The sequence below is a fragment of the Oncorhynchus gorbuscha genome, linkage group LG02, assembly GCF_021184085.1.
Source record: "Oncorhynchus gorbuscha isolate QuinsamMale2020 ecotype Even-year linkage group LG02, OgorEven_v1.0, whole genome shotgun sequence".
Classification (NCBI taxonomy): Eukaryota; Metazoa; Chordata; class Actinopteri; order Salmoniformes; family Salmonidae; genus Oncorhynchus; species Oncorhynchus gorbuscha.
In genome coordinates, this window is record NC_060174.1 from 68,513,297 (window position 1) to 68,531,115 (window position 17,819).

A 17,819-nucleotide genomic window follows, 5' to 3' on the forward strand; every position below is an offset into this window, starting at 1 on the left:
GATGTTGGGGTCTGAGGTGAGTCTGTATGTGGGTAAGGGTGTGTGGATGTTGGGGTCTGAGGTGAGTCTATATGTGGGTAAGGGTGTGTGGATGGTTGGGGTCTGAGGTGAGTCTGTATGTGGGTAAGGGTGTGTGGATGGTTGGGGTCTGAGGTGAGTCTGTATGTGGGTAAGGGTGTGTGGATGTCGGGGTCTGAGGTGAGTCTGTATGTGGGTAAGGGTGTGTGGATGTTGGGGTCTGAGGTGAGTCTGTATGTGGGTAAGAGTGTGTGGATGTCGGAGTCTGAGGTGAGTCTGTATGTGGGTAAGGGTGTGTGGATGTTGGGGTCTGAGGTGAGTCTGTATGTGGGTAAGGGTGTGTGGATGTCGGGGTCTGAGGTGAGTCTGTTTGTGGGTAAGAGTGTGTGGATGTTGGGGTCTGAGGTGAGTCTGTTTGTGGGTAAGGGTGTGTGGATGTCGGAGTCTGAGGTGAGTCTGTTTGTGGGTAAGAGTGTGTGGATGTCAGGGTCTGAGGTGAGTCTGTTTGTGGGTAAGAGTGTGTGGATGTCGGGGTCTGAGGTGAGTCTGTATGTGGGTAAGGGTGTGTGGATGTTGGGGTCTGAGGTGAGTCTGTATGTGGGTAAGGGTGTGTGGATGTCGGGGTCTGAGGTGAGTCTGTATGTGGGTAAGGGTGTGTGGATGTTGGGGTCTGAGGTGAGTCTGTATGTGGGTAAGGGTGTGTGGATGTCGGGGTCTGAGGTGAGTCTGTATGTGGGTAAGGGTGTGTGGATGTTGGGGTCTGAGGTGAGTCTGTATGTGGGTAAGAGTGTGTGAGGGCATGGTGAAAAGATATGTTGTGATGGTGGTAAATACACTGAGTGAATAAAACATTAAGAACATAGTAGGGGGGGGGGGGTCTTCCTAATGTTTGGTATCCTCAGTGTGTATAGACATTCACACTTGTCTAACACTGTTTGAGGGCGTGAAGGATTAATGCTACCCACGTACCAACTCTGTCCTGGTGGTTTTTAGTTAAAAGATCCTACATTTATTTACTTGGCTTGCTCAGCTAGATGAATGCCATCCATTGATTCAACCATTAAGTCTTGGGGATATTCAAAGGCATATGTGGCCATCATGAGTTGATGCATGCATGCTTGTGTATAGAAATGAGGTACTCCGAGCGTCAGTAGTGTTAAGGACGTTAACGGAAACGCCTTTCTGTGAATTCTATGTCTCGCTGTCGCTCATTTTCCCTGTGCCTTCATGCAGATTAATGTCAGGGTGAAATCAAGGTACAAAAGACTGGAAGAAGTGCGCTGCAGGCAGGTACTTGACTGTTCAACACTTGAGTCATTTTCCTCTAAAGTGGTGTTCCTGTTCATGGAGAGTCGCGGGGAAATGGAGATGGTCTTGTTTAGGATTATGGGAAAACGTGTAAATGAATTAAACAGCTGCCTAATGCATCTCTCATCTCTCTCCCTAATGGAGATGTATTGCATCTTAGTGGAGAGAATATCAGCGGGGCCGGGGCTCGGCGGTAGGAGTCTGGGGTTTTTGGGCTGGTGTTGCTGTAAGGCATGTGGCTGTGAAGTGGGCAAGCAGAGCTGTCAGGTCAGCTGAGTTGGGATGTATGTACTGGGTGGATGAAATGTCAGGGAAGTGGCATCTAATGGGTGTTTCAACCTTAAGGCTGTGAAGTTTTCTCATGACGTGTTGGTGTGGAGGTGTTAGAGAGGTTTTGGATGATGTCCGTGTGTGAAGTGTTGCTGAAGGTCCAGTAAGGGGTACGAGATTGTGGCTGGTTGATTGGTATTCTTCACATGGATGATTAACTCAAGAGAACCTGCAAATAACAACAACAGCACCACAGAAAAAGGACACTGTGTGTTGACTTCAGGAATTAGGCTGTCATGGACACAAATATGTGGCAAAACGAAGGCACAATATATCATTACCCTATTGTGGTAATTGAATGCAGTGTTGGTATCATATGTTGGTATCCCAATAAAAAAATTTGCCCACTGCAAATGTAGTCCATGCACTCATAAATAAATCTATGCATAATGTGGAAAAATAGCCTTGCTTTTCAGCCAATTCCTTTCTTAATTAGCTGTATTACACTACTGTTTCTCAGCTTGAGGGTGTCCTGTTGTTATCAAAGCATGGAATTATTTCTTCACACATAACTAACACCTCTGTTTATTTTTAAGCTCCTCACTGAGAGACTCTAATTATCAAAGGATAAACTCTCCTTTCCCAGAATGCCTCAAAAATGGGGATAAATAGTGGACCTATTATTTTGTGATGTATGGAAATAATTATTTTCTGGTAAGGTCAGAATCATCTTTGAGGTTTAACACTTCATAAAAAAAGGCTATATTTTGTGGTAAAAAGTAATGCAGTTACAAATCCGTTAGGTTATAAAGGTTCAATGAGTTTTCTACATTTTGTTATTATAAGCTCCCCTGATATTCTGTGAGTTTTCTCCTCTGTCTTTTAATAATTCCTGAAGATCTGATCATATTTTGTAAAATAGTCTGGTTTTGAAGAGACCACAGCTCTTCTGGCTGTGACACTGTCTGATGGGATATACATTATTACACATTATAAAACAGTTTTAGTGACAAAGACAGCTCACTTCACTTCGATGTGGTAGGTGATTTTGTGGCTGCTTTACATGATCTGAGATGGAGATAGATGTCAATGAATATAGGAATGATAAATGCTGTGCTATACTTCATAGGTATGGCGTAGAGAAGAGTAAGTCATGGAGAGACTGGAGGAGAGGATGATTGATACATCTTTGAGCGAGCGAGGGACACACTGGCAGAGAAAGACAGTGATTAAGATAGTCTTTGAGTGTTAGAGCACGCAGTGGAAAGTGAAACGGAGTGATTTAAATTGAGTTAGAGTGTTGTTCCTAATGACGGCAAGACAAGTCAAGTGAGAGAGAGTGTACCAGAGAGATAGTATAGCTGCACCCCTAAACTAATCCTAATACTGGCCCTATCACCAGACTTAGTTCAGGTAGCGCCCTACCTCTTGTTGACGCTCTGACTGTAAGCCACGGGTAGGTAATCCTGAAAGGAGAGATACAGTATAATTAATGCTATTTAATTATGCATGCAAATCATTTTATTGGATGGATTCAAGGACCTGGGCACATTTGAAAGCTGTTTGCACTTTACATTACTGCATGCTTCATAAAAGTGCATTTGAGAGTAAAATAACTGCTGTTCAATATCTTAAATTATTCTTGTACAGTACTAAATCAAACATGGAAATATATGTACTGTATGATGAATATGCAAATAGCACCTCACTGTGCACTAGTCTTTCTCAAATAGGTTTACAACTTACTATGTACGAGAAGGAGGTTCCGTTTGACAGAGGTTAATGGTCTGTAATGACCAGACGCTGGAATACTGTAGGTATGTCAGATCATTTGCGAATCCATCTGTCTTTACCTCGTGCGTCATGAGAAGAATGTTCCGTCATTAAGTCCGACAACTCTAATCAATGATGTGCTTGACAATAAACAGGGAGCCAAAGTGGAAAACATTCATGTGGTTGTTGATGCGATAGAGCCCGTTGATTAAGATGGAAACACACATCTCAGCAGTCAGACCGCTCAGTGTAGAACTTTCTTCTCACCCCCCTCGCATCTCCCCAAAGGCGCCCTCTCAGCACCAAGAGTAAGCCATCAACACACAGTTCACTACAGACCTAGAGACTCTCTGTACTCTTAGTGAACACTAGACAGCCACATAACGACACATACGCTCTACAGTGCCATAACATCGAAATGCTTATAAACTCAATCTTTCATTTCCCATGTTCTTCAATTCCAAGTAACAGAAGTATACCCTGTGTGATGCAATGAAAGCAGCTCTGTTCACAGCCTGTGTCTCTACAGGCTGCTGCTTATTGTGAAGTCTGAGAGGTCAATAGCATGGAGAGGATGAATGGGCCTATATGTTGACATAGCTTATGCAGAGGCATTGTCTTTTTCCCCAAGTAGAGTGTATCAGAATATCTGTTGGCTGAAAATGAAAGCCGGTTGTGTTGCTTTATTCTGCATCCAAATACATCTCTCACTGACGGAGAAGCTTTAGGCTGCCAAGGGGGAGGCGTTTGGGAAACGACACAGAGAAGGCAAAACATCTGGCCTCCACATTTTAATTAGAGCTGGCTCACCTTTGGGATCTCTTGTCCTTGAGGACCACCTGACAACAATGTGTTAAAATAACTGCTAATGTGTGCGTGTGTGTTTGAATATTTTGTGTAAAACTGCTTGACTCCTTTGCAAGAGTTTCACTCCGAAAGGTCAATTTGTGTTAAGTCATAAAAAATGCAAATCCCAGCCAGCAGCAAACCTATCGACATTTTACTCACTGAAAGGGCTTTGCTGATCAATTTAAACATTCTTTGAAATTTCAACCAACCAGTATGGTGTGAGTTGTCATTTCCGAGCTCCTCAGATCCAACAAATGTCTCAAGAATGCTGCATAGTGCTCATGTGATGATAGGCTCAGAGCAGCAAGCTGGTTTGGTAGACGACAGGAATGGGAAATGCCAACGCACATCCCAGGCAGGGAGAGCAAGTACTGTAGATGGCAAAGATGCACAATATATATTTTTTTCACTTAGTCCTGTCCGGTTCAAAGATGAGGCCTGAGATGTCTGTATCAGCGCTGACATCAGCTGGCCCAAGTCAAGCCAACTTGCAACTTCTAGAAGACAAATCAAATCCAAGTGCCAGGCTATACTGCCAAGTGCCAGGCTATACTGCCAAGTGCAAGGCTATACTGCCAAGTGCCAGGCTACAGTGTTCTCCCTCAGTGTGCCGAACTGGTTCAACACTTCTATATGCTTCACAAGTTACAGAAAAGTGGAATTAGAGAGGCTTTATTGAGATTGGATGAGGATGATGGCACTTCACAATTTGACTGAAAGTGAATAATTGTGGATTTCAGAGCTGTCCTCAGTAAACCCTTGGGCTATAAACCAGCACTCCTTTGACTGCCAGTCTTTTGTGATTCACTGCTGGAGTCCCAGACCACCTATTGGGATATTTTGTTGGTGGATGTTGTACAGTTAGAGTTTAAAATGGTTGCTCCCAATCTAACGTTGCCTTGATTATACTGACAATGGGAGTCAAACTGTTAAATAGTTATAGCTAAATTCGTTTTTTTGATCAATTCACAACTCCATGTAGTCTTTGAGGCATGATAACATGCCTTGTTTGAGGGTGAGTTTCAACGGTGCTCCAGTGAGAGCTGTCACTCAGTGCCGTTCTGAAGCAGACACAGACGTAGAGGGGGAATGAGGAACTTTTCATGTTTAATTAATAATGCTAATGAAACTTAATTAGCACAGCTTATGAAAAATGCATTCAAATGAGAGATGCGCTTTATCCTTAAATAACAAGCCTCCTGTGCTGGATTTGGTGTCCTATTTCATGCTAATTAGACTGCACTAGGGACCGTTAATTTAACGAGCGAAGATCATTTTAATCTCTGGCACAGTGGAGGGGCCTAAGACCTGTGATTGTGCTTGTGTGTCAATGTCTCTGTGCATGTGTGTGAATGTCGCTGTTCATGTGTGTATGTCTCTGTGCGTGTGTGTGAAGGTGTGGGTAAGTGGTCGTGTTTATGTATTATGTGTGAGTAGTTTGGCAGGGAGCTGTATTTGCAGATATCATGATTCACACGGCTGTTCACAATTCTGACACTAACTTGGCACAATTCCGGCTATTTCTAGAAGGTCTAGAATATTTTCAATGACAGCCAATGTATTTTACTCCAGTTGATTATGAAGTCAACAAAAGAAGCATATATCAGAATCATTACAAAACAATCGTATATGTGTGCATAAATGTCTAGCATTTGCTTTACTCTACTAAGCATGTACAAGTGAAATCATCTGCAAAATTTTTTTTTTTAAAGTTGTTTTTGTTTCACACTCCAATTAGTATTTTCATTAGTGAGCTAGGTCATCGGAGAGCTCTTTCAATGTGTGAATGAGACAAAAGCTGTCTTGAGCTCAAGTGAATTGGAAAACTGCTAAAATGGACCCGGAAGGCATTATATGCCCTAATGCTGCATAAATACTGTGGCTGTATTCAATTGTTCATATTTTTAACAAAAAATCTTTCTAGATGCAACTGCTACTACTGCCATCATCAGTCTAATTATGGCAAATTACTGTCACACATGAAAAACTTTATTTTGCAACTTAATCTACCCAGAAATTATAATTGATAGTCACCGACATTTTCACTTTCTAAGCATCCGTTGTGCAGAATCTTTATGCAGGGGGAATTTGAACATCTCCTAAGAAGTGGTTGGCAGGCAGGATGGCAGTTCACAATTTGTAGACCTACTGCAGAAGGTGGTAGACTGTCACATTGAGTGTGTCGTTGTCTCAAGTTTCCTAAAAGCGCAGCGACAGCCCAGTTCATCCGTGGAAAATGCCGTTACGCCCCGTAGGGAAGGGCTTGTGATCGGCTTCCTCTCTGTGTGATCCTACCCCCAAGGCCTGATTCTATCTCAACATAAAGCCATTAGCCAGATCTGCATCGCAAGATGTGCATTGCCTACGGCCATTTACGTCTCTGGAATTATTGCAAATTAGCCCTGGTTTAAGAATATAGCAAATACTGGCTTTATTACAAATATATGACAAATCCCAAAGCTGATGTGCTATCACTAAAATAACTTCACATAAAACTGCACAATTAATGACACAACTATCGATCGACTACACGACTATATGAGGGTGTGTGTACATGTGTGGGTGTGTGTACATGTGTGGGTGTGTGCATGGTGCACCCAAGTGTGTGCGTGTGTACTTCTGTGTGTGTGGGTGGATGGGTTGGTGGGTGAATTGGTGTGTGTGCGCTCTCTGTTACATGGACTGTCAGTTTGGCAGACGCCTGCAGGGGTTGGTGTGTTGCCATGGTGACATGAGGAAGGCATGAAAGAGCAGCAAGGTTTGCCCAACAGGACCAATTTCTATTGGACTGAAGAAATTAGAGGCTTTTCATTTACATCTCCTCAACTTCTTTGTTAATAATAATCCTCAGCTTTAGAGAAACTCTGCAGGATTTAAAAACAAGCGGTAGGCACGATACAGTACAATGGAATACAGCCTACCTTTGCTGAAAGAAGTCATTAAAATGGCTTCACGGACCAGGATAACACATTATTCTGTTGATGAATTATTCAATAACATCTTTATGTTACTGATGGACTTGCCCCCTACCATGTTGCATAACATTGAGTAGATTCTCACGGGTGTAACAAATAGCCTCTTGCAAGGCACACCTCAAAATATGTTAATGAGCATGGAACAGCAATACCATGCACCCACTAGTGGTCAAAAAGTTTTTGGAGCTACAAAGATACGGCACTGTATTTTGTGGAGTGAAAATACTCTGTCCAGTGTCTGTGTTCTTTTGCCCATCTTAATCTTTTTTTTTTTTAATCGGCCAGTCTGAGATATGGCTTTTTCTTTGCAACTCTGCCTAGAAGGCCAGCATCCCGGAGTTGGCTCTTCACAGTTGACATTGAGACTGGTGTTTTGCAGCTACTATTTTATGAAGCTGCCAGTTGAGGACTTGTGAGGCATCTGTTTCTCAAACTAGACACTCTAATTGACTTGTCCTCTTGCTCAGTTGTGCACCGGGGCCTCCCATTCTTCTTTCTATCTTGGTTAGAGCCAGTTTTCGTACTGTGAAGGGAGTAGTACACAGCGTTGTATGAGATCTTAAGTTTCTTGGCAATTTCTCACATGGAATAGCCTTAATTTCTCAGAACAAGAATAGACTGACGAGTTTCAGAAGAAAGCTCTTTGTTTCTGGCCATCTTGAGCCTGTAATTGAACCCACAAATGCTGATGCTCCAGATACTCAACTAGTCTAAAGAAGGCCAGTTTCATTGCTTCTTTAATCAGAACAACAGTTTTCAGCTGGGCTAACATGATTGCAAAAGCGTTTTCTAATGATCAATTAGCCTTTTAAAATGATCAACTTCGATTAGCTAACACAACGTGCCATTGGAACACATTAGTAATGTTTGCTGATAATGGGCCTCTGCCTCTGGCCTCCGTTTCCAGCTACAATATTCATTTACAATGTCTACACTGTATTTCTGATCAATTGATGTTATTTTAATGGAAAGAAATTGCTTTTCTTTCAAAAACAAGGACATTTCTAAGTGACCCCAAACTTTTGAATGGTTGTGTAAGTTTACTGTTGATAATACCTCAAATTACCATATACATTACAGTTTTCGGGTTATCGTGTATGTGAAAAATTAGCATTTGACTTTTATTGTCATTTAGCAGATGATCTTATGCAGAATGACTTACAGTAAATGCATCCATCTTAAGATAGCAAGGTGAGACAACCACATATCACAGTCAAATATACAGGATACAAACATTCCAGTCCAGCGAAACAATGTATATATAGCATTATGCAAAAAAACATGTTTTCATACACATCTAAAATCTATGAATAAAACATTTGAAGGTCCCGCACCCGCCCACTTAAGTCATTATTTCATATGAAAACAAATAGTCGATATATTGTTTTAGAAAAAAAAAAACTCTTCATTTACAGGGAGAAGCCATCCTGTGTGACAAATTACAAAATTGGTTTGCCATTTTGAATTTCTTGGGTAGGTGTCTGAAAGTGCGATTCATAATCAGGAGGAATTAGGACGACAGGAAAAAAAGCAACACTTTTCTACCCTGTGTTGTTTTTTGTTCTTCCTGACAGGTCTCAGCTGTCTTTTCACAGCACCGCTGCACTTTTCTTTCTCTACCTAGCACTTACCCAGCAGGCAGTACCATGGCCCTCGGTCTGGGGGCCGCAATTCCACATGCTTTTTAATAGGTGTTCTAATCTAAACTATGGAGAAAGTACAGTATCACAATGATGCTTCCGAGAAGTCCTACCATGCCATTACTTGGTCACCTTATTTAACTTTTTTTTTTCATGTAAGGATGGTGATGACAAGGTTTTACATTAACATTACATACGACATTTTAGTCATTTAGCAGACGCTCTTATCCGGAGCCACTTACAATTAGTGCAGTTATGGGAGCGTCGTGAGAGTTATTTAAGATACTCCTATGTTCTAGAGGTTATCATATGACTCCTCTGTGCCTCCTAATCAACAGGATATCCTTAAACGTGGCTTTTCAGGACTTGATAAGGATGCCCATTGTCTACAGGGCTTGGGTAAGGAGCAGGCACAGAGGCAGAAGAACAGTCAGGGTTATTTATAGTCTTCCAAGACGATACATGAATAAAGGCTGCATGGTCTGATATGAATAAGACATAAATACTTCCAAAACCGAAACTTTCTCTTAGTGGATGTGGATGTGATGTCTGCGACAAGTAAGCATTCATACTTTATAATGCTTTTATTGACATATGCATTTGGTCACAGTGTGATTGGCGGCTAAAACTCATTTTTAGTAAGCCGGTAGCCAGGTGCCGGTCTGTGGATGGTGCTTCGGCACAGATCCTTGTGCAATTGCATCATTTCCTTGTTGCGGCCCCTTGCGGCTATGCAGACACACACACACAGCACCCCTCCTCTCCCCACCTCTATCCCCACCACTCCATTGCTATAGGGCAGCCACGTGTGTCTGGACATGGGGTAGCGAGGGCCCAGCACATCTGGCCATCTTCTCCATCAGCTGCCATGTTTACGGAAAAATGAGAATAAGGACATTATCTCACATGACGTGACTACATTTATCAGAATTACTGGAGTGGAATTTGATAGCTTTGACCCTTTTCTCATTTTACAGTGGAAATGAAGGCCTAAGACACAACTTTGGATGTGTTTGTGTATTCATTGACCTGTTAGTGTAAGGATGACTTTCTTTAGTCTGACAGGGGATTTCTTTTAGGTAAACAACCGTTTTTAAAATAGGAGTGGTCTTGTTCAGATTGATACTCTCTCTGTTAGTGTGTATGAGGTACACCCCTAAGCAGTAGGTAATACACGGACAGCCCGCTCCAGACTGTTCACCTTATGAGATCAAAGCGGTATTGCGCAGAGCACACAACATCAAAGCAGTAGCTTCCATGTACTTTACCCCCGTTATCGCCAAGCACGCATTACCCTTCTGTATTCACACCTCTTTATTTCACACACAAATATCTGGGTCTGCCGTACCAATCTTTCCAACGGCACATTGTAAGTGAAGGGTTATCGGTCTGAAATTAGACATGGCAACATATTGGTATTCTCGTAGGCAAAATCAACACGCACAGAGGGGTATATGTTATGAACATGAACCAGGCAAGCTATTGTGTACCCCAAAAATGGGTTATTATGGCATTGTGATCTTGTTATTGTTGATGTGCCACAGAGACCACTTGACGGCCAGAAAAGTGTACAGTTGAACAAAGTTCTCCGTCCTGAGTCACTGCATTCAGGAGATTAACAGCGAAGCATAGACGTTCATAGATGTATGTGGTAGCTGTAAAGCTTTCTGCAAGCTTAGGAGTGATAATGCAGAAGCAGGCTGGCATGATGCTATTTTGGAATCTGTCAGTGATAAGGTGTGGGATATGTCAGAGACAGGGATGTGTGGGAAAATTATAGACCCCTGCTGATGCGGAAATACACATAGGTGAGATATTAATTGTTTCATCTGTGCCTAGCTTATGGTTGTTGTTTTTTTGCCAAGTTTATACTGCATGGAGTTTAGTTCCCTTGTAAAACGCCACAAGAGGACATTTCCCAGTATTCAATACAGAGACCTATTTGTTTCTCTGCAGTTAGCCATCTACAGTATTTATCAATATATAACTACCAGCACCCAAGGATGATACATACTCCATAAATTAATAGGGTTTCCAAGGGGCAGTATTAATCCAAGGCAAAAAATAGGCTTAGTAAGACTAATGATATCCAGAACTACAAGAATGTTAGGAAAGACACTGTATTTACTAATCCATTCAAATCTGTGCTATTGATATAAGGCTTCTGCTGGCAAACCATTTTGAAAAGGAGGACCAAAACGTTAAGCGGCATAATTTGCTGTTCCTTTTTCTCTGGGTTTTGCGCAATGTTTGGCGTATGAGAGTAAATGAGTGCAGGAAACAAAAGAGCCCCCACTGGTTCACTATCAGTCATGTTTCTCCTTTCGCTGTGCATCAGTTGCTGTGGAGATCATGGAGATTTAATCCTACTAAACAGCCCGGTGGCAGATAGCCCGGCAGCTAAAGAACAAACGTCTGTGAGACGAGTAAACACATAGCAAAAAAAGGAAGGGGAGAATTAGCTTGCAGCATGTTCACACACTTACAATACATTATTGCACAACGCTAACCCGAAAAGAGAGTTATGTAGGCATTATATATAGTAGGCAGCACAGAGGCCTTACTGACAAAATTAAAGTTGGTGAGAGCAGAGAAGAATACGAGAGGAGAGAGGAGAGGGGAGGCATCACACAAAGGTTTCAGGGGCTGTAAAGTTCGGCCTTAACATCTCCCATGTCTTTGGGTTTTAAGTAGCATTTTTCCGATCACTGAAGGACATACCTGATGGAAATGTGTCTTCTGCATTAATCCAATACACACACACACACTGAACTAAACGCTGTGCGTGTGTGTGTTTCCCCTCTTTGGGTGTTCTGTTTAGCATAGGGTCTCTGAAAAACCCACTGATCACAATGGGACTGCTGTTTTGTGTCTCTCAGAGATGCCTTGTGTTATGTCCTATGTACATATTTCTTTTTTGGGCTCCCGAGTGACGCAGTCTAAGACACTGCGTCTCAGTGCAAGAGGCGTCACTGCAGTACCTGGTTCAAATCCAGGCTGCATCACATCCGGCCGTGATTGGGAGTCCCATAGGGTGGCGCACAATTGGCCCAGCGTCCTCCGGGTTTGGCCGGGGTAGGTCGTCATTGTAAGTAAGAATTTGTTCTTAACCAGGCAAGTCATAAAGGTTAAATATATATATTTATTTTTTTATGTTCAGATCCTTTCTATAAGCCTCAGGACTTCATTCTCTGTGCCCCCCTCCAGTTTCTTATTGTTAGTAATATGTGGTCTTAGTGGTCTAATGCCCCTCTCACACCCAAAGTGGCATTCCACCAAGCCTTTATAGGTGTCTTCGATTGGTCTACGATCTCCCCCTACTCTCCACCAACATGGTCCTATTAAACCACTCCTCTTCCTGTTCAAACTCCTTCCAACAGCAAGTCCACATTAACTAGGCTATTTTTCATCAATTCTGATGTTCTTCCCAGATTCTCCAGATTCTCTCCTGTTCCTGGCAGAGGAAATGCCCAGTGCTCATTAAAGCTTAATACATTTTTAAATACTCAATCAGAGGTTGGGTGGAGGAGCGGCACAGTGTTTTATCCATTCCAGTGTCCTTGTGCCTATGTTAGTACCACAGCATCACACTCCTGATTAAAGTCCCATAGATCACTGCATTGTTCCCTTTTTTGTTTTCAAAGCTCGACAACACAAGGTTCCACCTTACCTAACTGTTAACCCCCTAGAGTCAATGTCCGCGCCCCGCTGAACTCTAATCAGCATACTAATACAAATCCCTATAAGCATCTGTCAGTTTAAGCAAGAGATATCTGCATTGGATGTGTCTCAATCCACCGCATCCACCGATGTCGCACCTCCGCTTCTGCTGTGAAAGGTGACAGAGCTGGAGTGGTGTTTGGCAGACCATGAGACATCCAGACAATCGGTCTTCTCACAAAATCGCCTGTAGAAAAACATGAAAACTTGTTCACGAGGTTGGTTAACTCTTGAGGTTCCTTGGGTCTCCACCAAACTAGGTATCTCCGCTTTTAGTTTTGAAGTACCTCATTGCTGGAACAAATGACAAAAAACATTACATTTGGATGTTATGGTGTTGCTCAGGCGATTTAAAAATATTGATTGGGGACCTACTTATTGAGGAAGGTAACAGTTTTTCTTGAATATTTGTGTTTTACTGGTTTATATTGTATTACATTTTTTATGTTGTGTATGCAAGGCTCCCTTGTGAAAGAGATCCCTGGTCTCAATGGTGACTCCCTGCTTAAATAAAGGTGAAATACAAATGAATAAACTGGCCCCACCACGACAAGGCCAAAGCTGCCCCCCTGTTTTGATCAAGTTTATATTCTGGCCCCATAAAGGAAAGCAGCCGGAAGCAGAAGCCGTAAATAAAATAAATGGCTATAGGATGCCATAACACGAGGCCATTTGAAATAGAGGAGGACGTGACAGTCATTTAAAACCTCATCTGGCTGCCCTGACATGACATTTCTCAGCAAGAGTAATTGTCAGGGGATGCTGCATGCTGGTAAAGGTATCACCCCTGTCTAGGGAAACCTGTTTCAGATATTAGAGGAAAAATCCCATACACATCTATCTCCCTGCTATAGACTAACACACGCTCATTGAGTCTGTTGGCGCCTCCTCCTTTTTTGTTTTCCACCCCTGTCTTCTCCCATCCTTCCTCCATTCTTTGTCCCATTGTCTTTCATTCACTACCAAGCTTCTCTCACCAAGGCTCTGTGCTTTTTCTCTGGAAAAAGGGAGGCACATGTGTGAGTGGGCAAGCGTATGTGAGGAAAGGTGATTACTGATCGACAGCTACTGAACAGATTAGAGGGTAGCCTAAATCCTTCAACCCTTGAAGCTGTCAATCAGGGATTTCCCTGCCAAGTCCCCATCTGTAGCGCTGCCTAAGCTTGATCTGGCCAAAGAATCTCTGCATCTAATAAGATAATAAGGTGTCATATGAGGAAATAAATCTATAGAACATTTACACATTGCATTTGTTTCTTCATGACATCACAGGGTGTATGATTACCAGGGTGTATGATTACCTTGATAATCAACCTGGTATTGTCGTGCATGATCCAAAAGGAGGATTGGCATGCAAGACATTTAATCAGTGTGCTGAGTGCTGACAGCCCGCTCATGTAATGATGCTATTGATTTTTACAGACCCTCCATGGTTGGCTGCTTGTAAATCATCTTGTACATTTGCACAAAAATGAAAGCAATATAATCATCACTAAGAAACATCTGCTGTTTCTGTTTCCTATTCTTATTATGCCGGATGACAATGAAGGGTTCGTTTTCTAATTGATCAGACTATAAACAATATAGCTTGTAGTCATCCAAACACAATGTAGTTGTTGTCTGATGTCTCTCCCTGCCAAAACCAATGAGCATTATAGACTGGCATGTGTACTAGATTAATAAAGAGTGCCATTTTCAGTGATAATCAACGGATGCCCTCTCTCCTCTTCCTCTCCTGTTTCAACAATAACCTTGTTTTCTTTTACCCAGGCTGTTCGACACTACTTGGAGCACAACAACATGATTGTTTGGACATGAGACATAACACAACATTACGCCAGTCGTCCTGAGGTTAACAGAAACACCAACAATAACACAGAGCTCTACTGACTCCTACCATACGTAACTTGACACAAGACAACCCCTGCATCCCATCTCCAGGGCCTGTACAGATTATTTCCCTCTAACCATTTAGCAGGAATCAAGGATAGTCTTTCTTTGCATTTAAACTACAAATGTATTTAAGCAGACAGATTTGTGAAGGCTATTCGTTGGCTTACATACAGTGCTTTCGGAAAGTATCCTGGCCCTTTGACCTTTTCCACATTTTGTTACAGCCTTATTCTAAAATTGCTTAAAGAAAACATGTTCCTCGTCAATCTACACACAATACCCCATAATGACAAAGCAAAAACAGGTTTTTAGAAATGTTTCCTAGAAGCGAACTACCTTGTTTGCATAAGTATTCAGACCCTTTGAAATGGAGCTCAGATGGATCCTGTTTCCATTGATCATCCTTGAGTTATTACTACAATTTGATTGGAGTCCAGCTGTTGTATATTCAATTGATTGGACATGATTTGGCAAGGCACACACCTGTCTATATAAGGTCCCACAGTTGACAGTGCATGTCAGAGCAAAAACCAAGCCATAAGGTTGAAGGAATTGTCCGTAGAGCTCAGAGTCAGGATTGTGTCGAGGCACAGACCTGGGGAAGGGTACCAAAACATTTCTGCAGAATTGAAGGTCCCCAAGAACACAATGGCCTCCATCATTCTTAAATGGAAGAACCAAGACCACGACTTGTCTGCCTAGAGCTGGCCGGCGGCCAAACTGAGCAATAGGGGAGAAGGACCTTGGTCAGGGAGGTGACCAAGAACCCGATGGTCACTCTGACAGAGCTCCAGAGATTCTCTGTGGAGATGGGTGAACCTTCCAGAAGGACAACCATATCTGCAGCACTCCACCAATCAGGCCTTTATGGTAGAGTGTACAGACAGAAGCCACTGCTCAGTAAAAGGCATATGGCAGCCCACTTGGAGTTTTCCAAAAGGCATCTAAAGGACTCTCAGACCATGAGACACCCGATTCTCTGGTCTGATGAAACCAAGATTGAACTCTTTGGCCTGAATGCCAAACGCCACATCTGGAGGAAACCTGGCACCATCCCTACGGTGAAGCATGGTGGTGGTAGCATCATGCTGTTTTTTAGTGGCAGGGAATGGTAGACTAGTCAGGATCGAGGCAAAGATGAATGGTAAAGTACAGCGAGTTCCCAGATGAAAACCTGCTCCAGAGCATTCAGGACCTCAGACTGGGGCAAAGCTTCACCTTCCAACAGGACAACGACCCTAAGAAGACAGCGCAGGAGTGGCTTCAGGACAAGACCCTGAATGTCATTGAGTGGCCCAGTCAGAGCCCGAACTTGAACCCAATCGAACATCTCTGGAGAGGCCTGAAAATAGATGCAGCGACGCTCCCCATCGAACCTGACAGAGTTTGAGAGGATCTGCAGAGAAGAATGTGAAAAACTCCCCAAATACAGGTGTATTGTAGCGTCATTCCCAAGAACACTCGATGCTGTAATCACTGCCAAAGGTGCGTCAACAAAGTACTGAGTAAAGTGTCTGAATACTTATGTAAATGTGATATTTCAGTTATTTAAATAAAATAAATTTGCAAAAAAATATAAAAACCTGGTTTTGCTATTTAATTATGGGGTTTTGTGTTGTGTGTAGATTGATGAGGGGAAAATAACTATTTATCTGTTTGAGAATAAGGCTGTAATGTTAGAAAATGTAGAAAAAGTCAAGGGGTCTGAATCATTTCCGAATGCATCGTAGCTCTGGTGAGTGTATGCTGGTTGAATGCTGAGGGCAAACTCATCTGGAAAATCACAATTTCTGTTTTAATGTGTTGCCCTCTTCCTTTCCTTTGGGCCTTCTCTTATAATATGCAGATACTGTTTGGTCCGTCAGGAGAGCTGTGTGGAGAATCAAACAGCACTGTAGTCTTTCAGCTGGCTAATCAAGAGATCAAACCAGCCACTGTCTCATCCCACGTCCTGTCAGACCCAATTCTGCCTGGACCGTCGGCTTTGGTTTCCATTTCTGCACTCATCTCTCTCCACCTCCTTTTGTCAATCCAAAATAATATCTTCATTTCAGCTGTGATCACTAATGCCAAGAGGGATTGCACAAATTGACGTTGAATGACTAGAATCAGCAAAAAGTACACTTTCAAATCAAATCCAATTTTATTTCTCACATACATGTGTTAAGCAGATTTGATTGCAGGCATAGCATAATGCTTGTGTTTCTAGCTCTAGTAAAGGAATGGAATTAAGAATATATACATATTTGGGCGAGCTCAAAGGCGGTCAAAACATGCAGATGAATACATCCTAATAGTACCGGTAAAGTTTGTCAAAACATGTCAAACGATGTTTATAATTAATCCTCAGGTTGTCAATTGTCTAAATAATCAATAATATTTCAACTGGACAATAGTGTATTCAATAGAAAGGAAAAACAATGAAGGGTGTGCACTCGGTCACACGCGCAAACCAGCACTGCATGATTCTACAGTCCACTGACAGAAAGGTCTCATTCTTCTTATTTTTTTCAGAAAAAAAGCCTGAAACAATGTAAAGACTGTTGACATCTAGTGGAAGCCATAGGAACTGCAATCTGGGTCCTAACCCATTAGATACTCTATAGGCATTCAATTGAAAATACATTTAAAAAATCACACTTCCTGGATGGATTTTCCTCAGGATTTCGCCTGCCATATCAGTTCTGTTATGATCACAGACATCATTTTAACAGTTTTGGAATCTTTAGAGTGCCTTCTATCCGGATCTACCAATTCTATGCATATCCTAGCTTCTGGGACTGAGTAACAGGCAGTTTACTTTGGGCACGGTTCTCATCCAGACGTCGAAATACTGCCCCCAAGCCATAAGAAGTTAAACAAATCATGAAATAGCCCTTTGTGATAAAGACACGTTGCAGAAGACCATCATACATTTTGTCATGCAGAAAATCCATCCTCCTTTTCTATAGTACATTGTTAGTGTGCTGAAATGGCAAACTCATGTCCTCTCTCCTAACAAAGGCATAATCAAACACCTTTGTTTGTGATTTACAGAATACCACTGTACAATGTTCCCCTCCTCTCTTCCTCATGCACACGAGGAATGTTTCCCCTCCCCCATACACACCCACACATGCGTGCACACACACACACACACACACACGCAGACACACAGACACACACACTTTACAGTACATCATTATTTTAAAGTAATAAGCCCCGAGGGGTTGTGGTATTTGGCCACGGCTAAGGGTTGTTCTTATGCACAACGTGGTATATTGGCCATATACCACGAATCCCTGAGGTGCCTTATTGCTATTATAAACTGGTTACCAACGTAATTAGAGCAGTAAAAATAAATGTTTTGTCATGCCAGTGGTATACGGTCTGA

The 17,819-nt window shown here is 42.3% G+C and overlaps 1 protein-coding gene across 1 annotated transcript in view; it reads left to right on the forward strand.

The window, feature by feature from the left end:
- LOC123990581 (protocadherin-1-like) overlaps positions 1–17,819 on the forward strand; it is a 123,423-nt gene that overhangs the window by 1,133 nt on the left and 104,471 nt on the right. Inside the window, 1 exon segment of the mRNA XM_046291203.1 lies at positions 175–799. Coding sequence (XP_046147159.1) covers positions 175–799 — 625 coding nt within the window.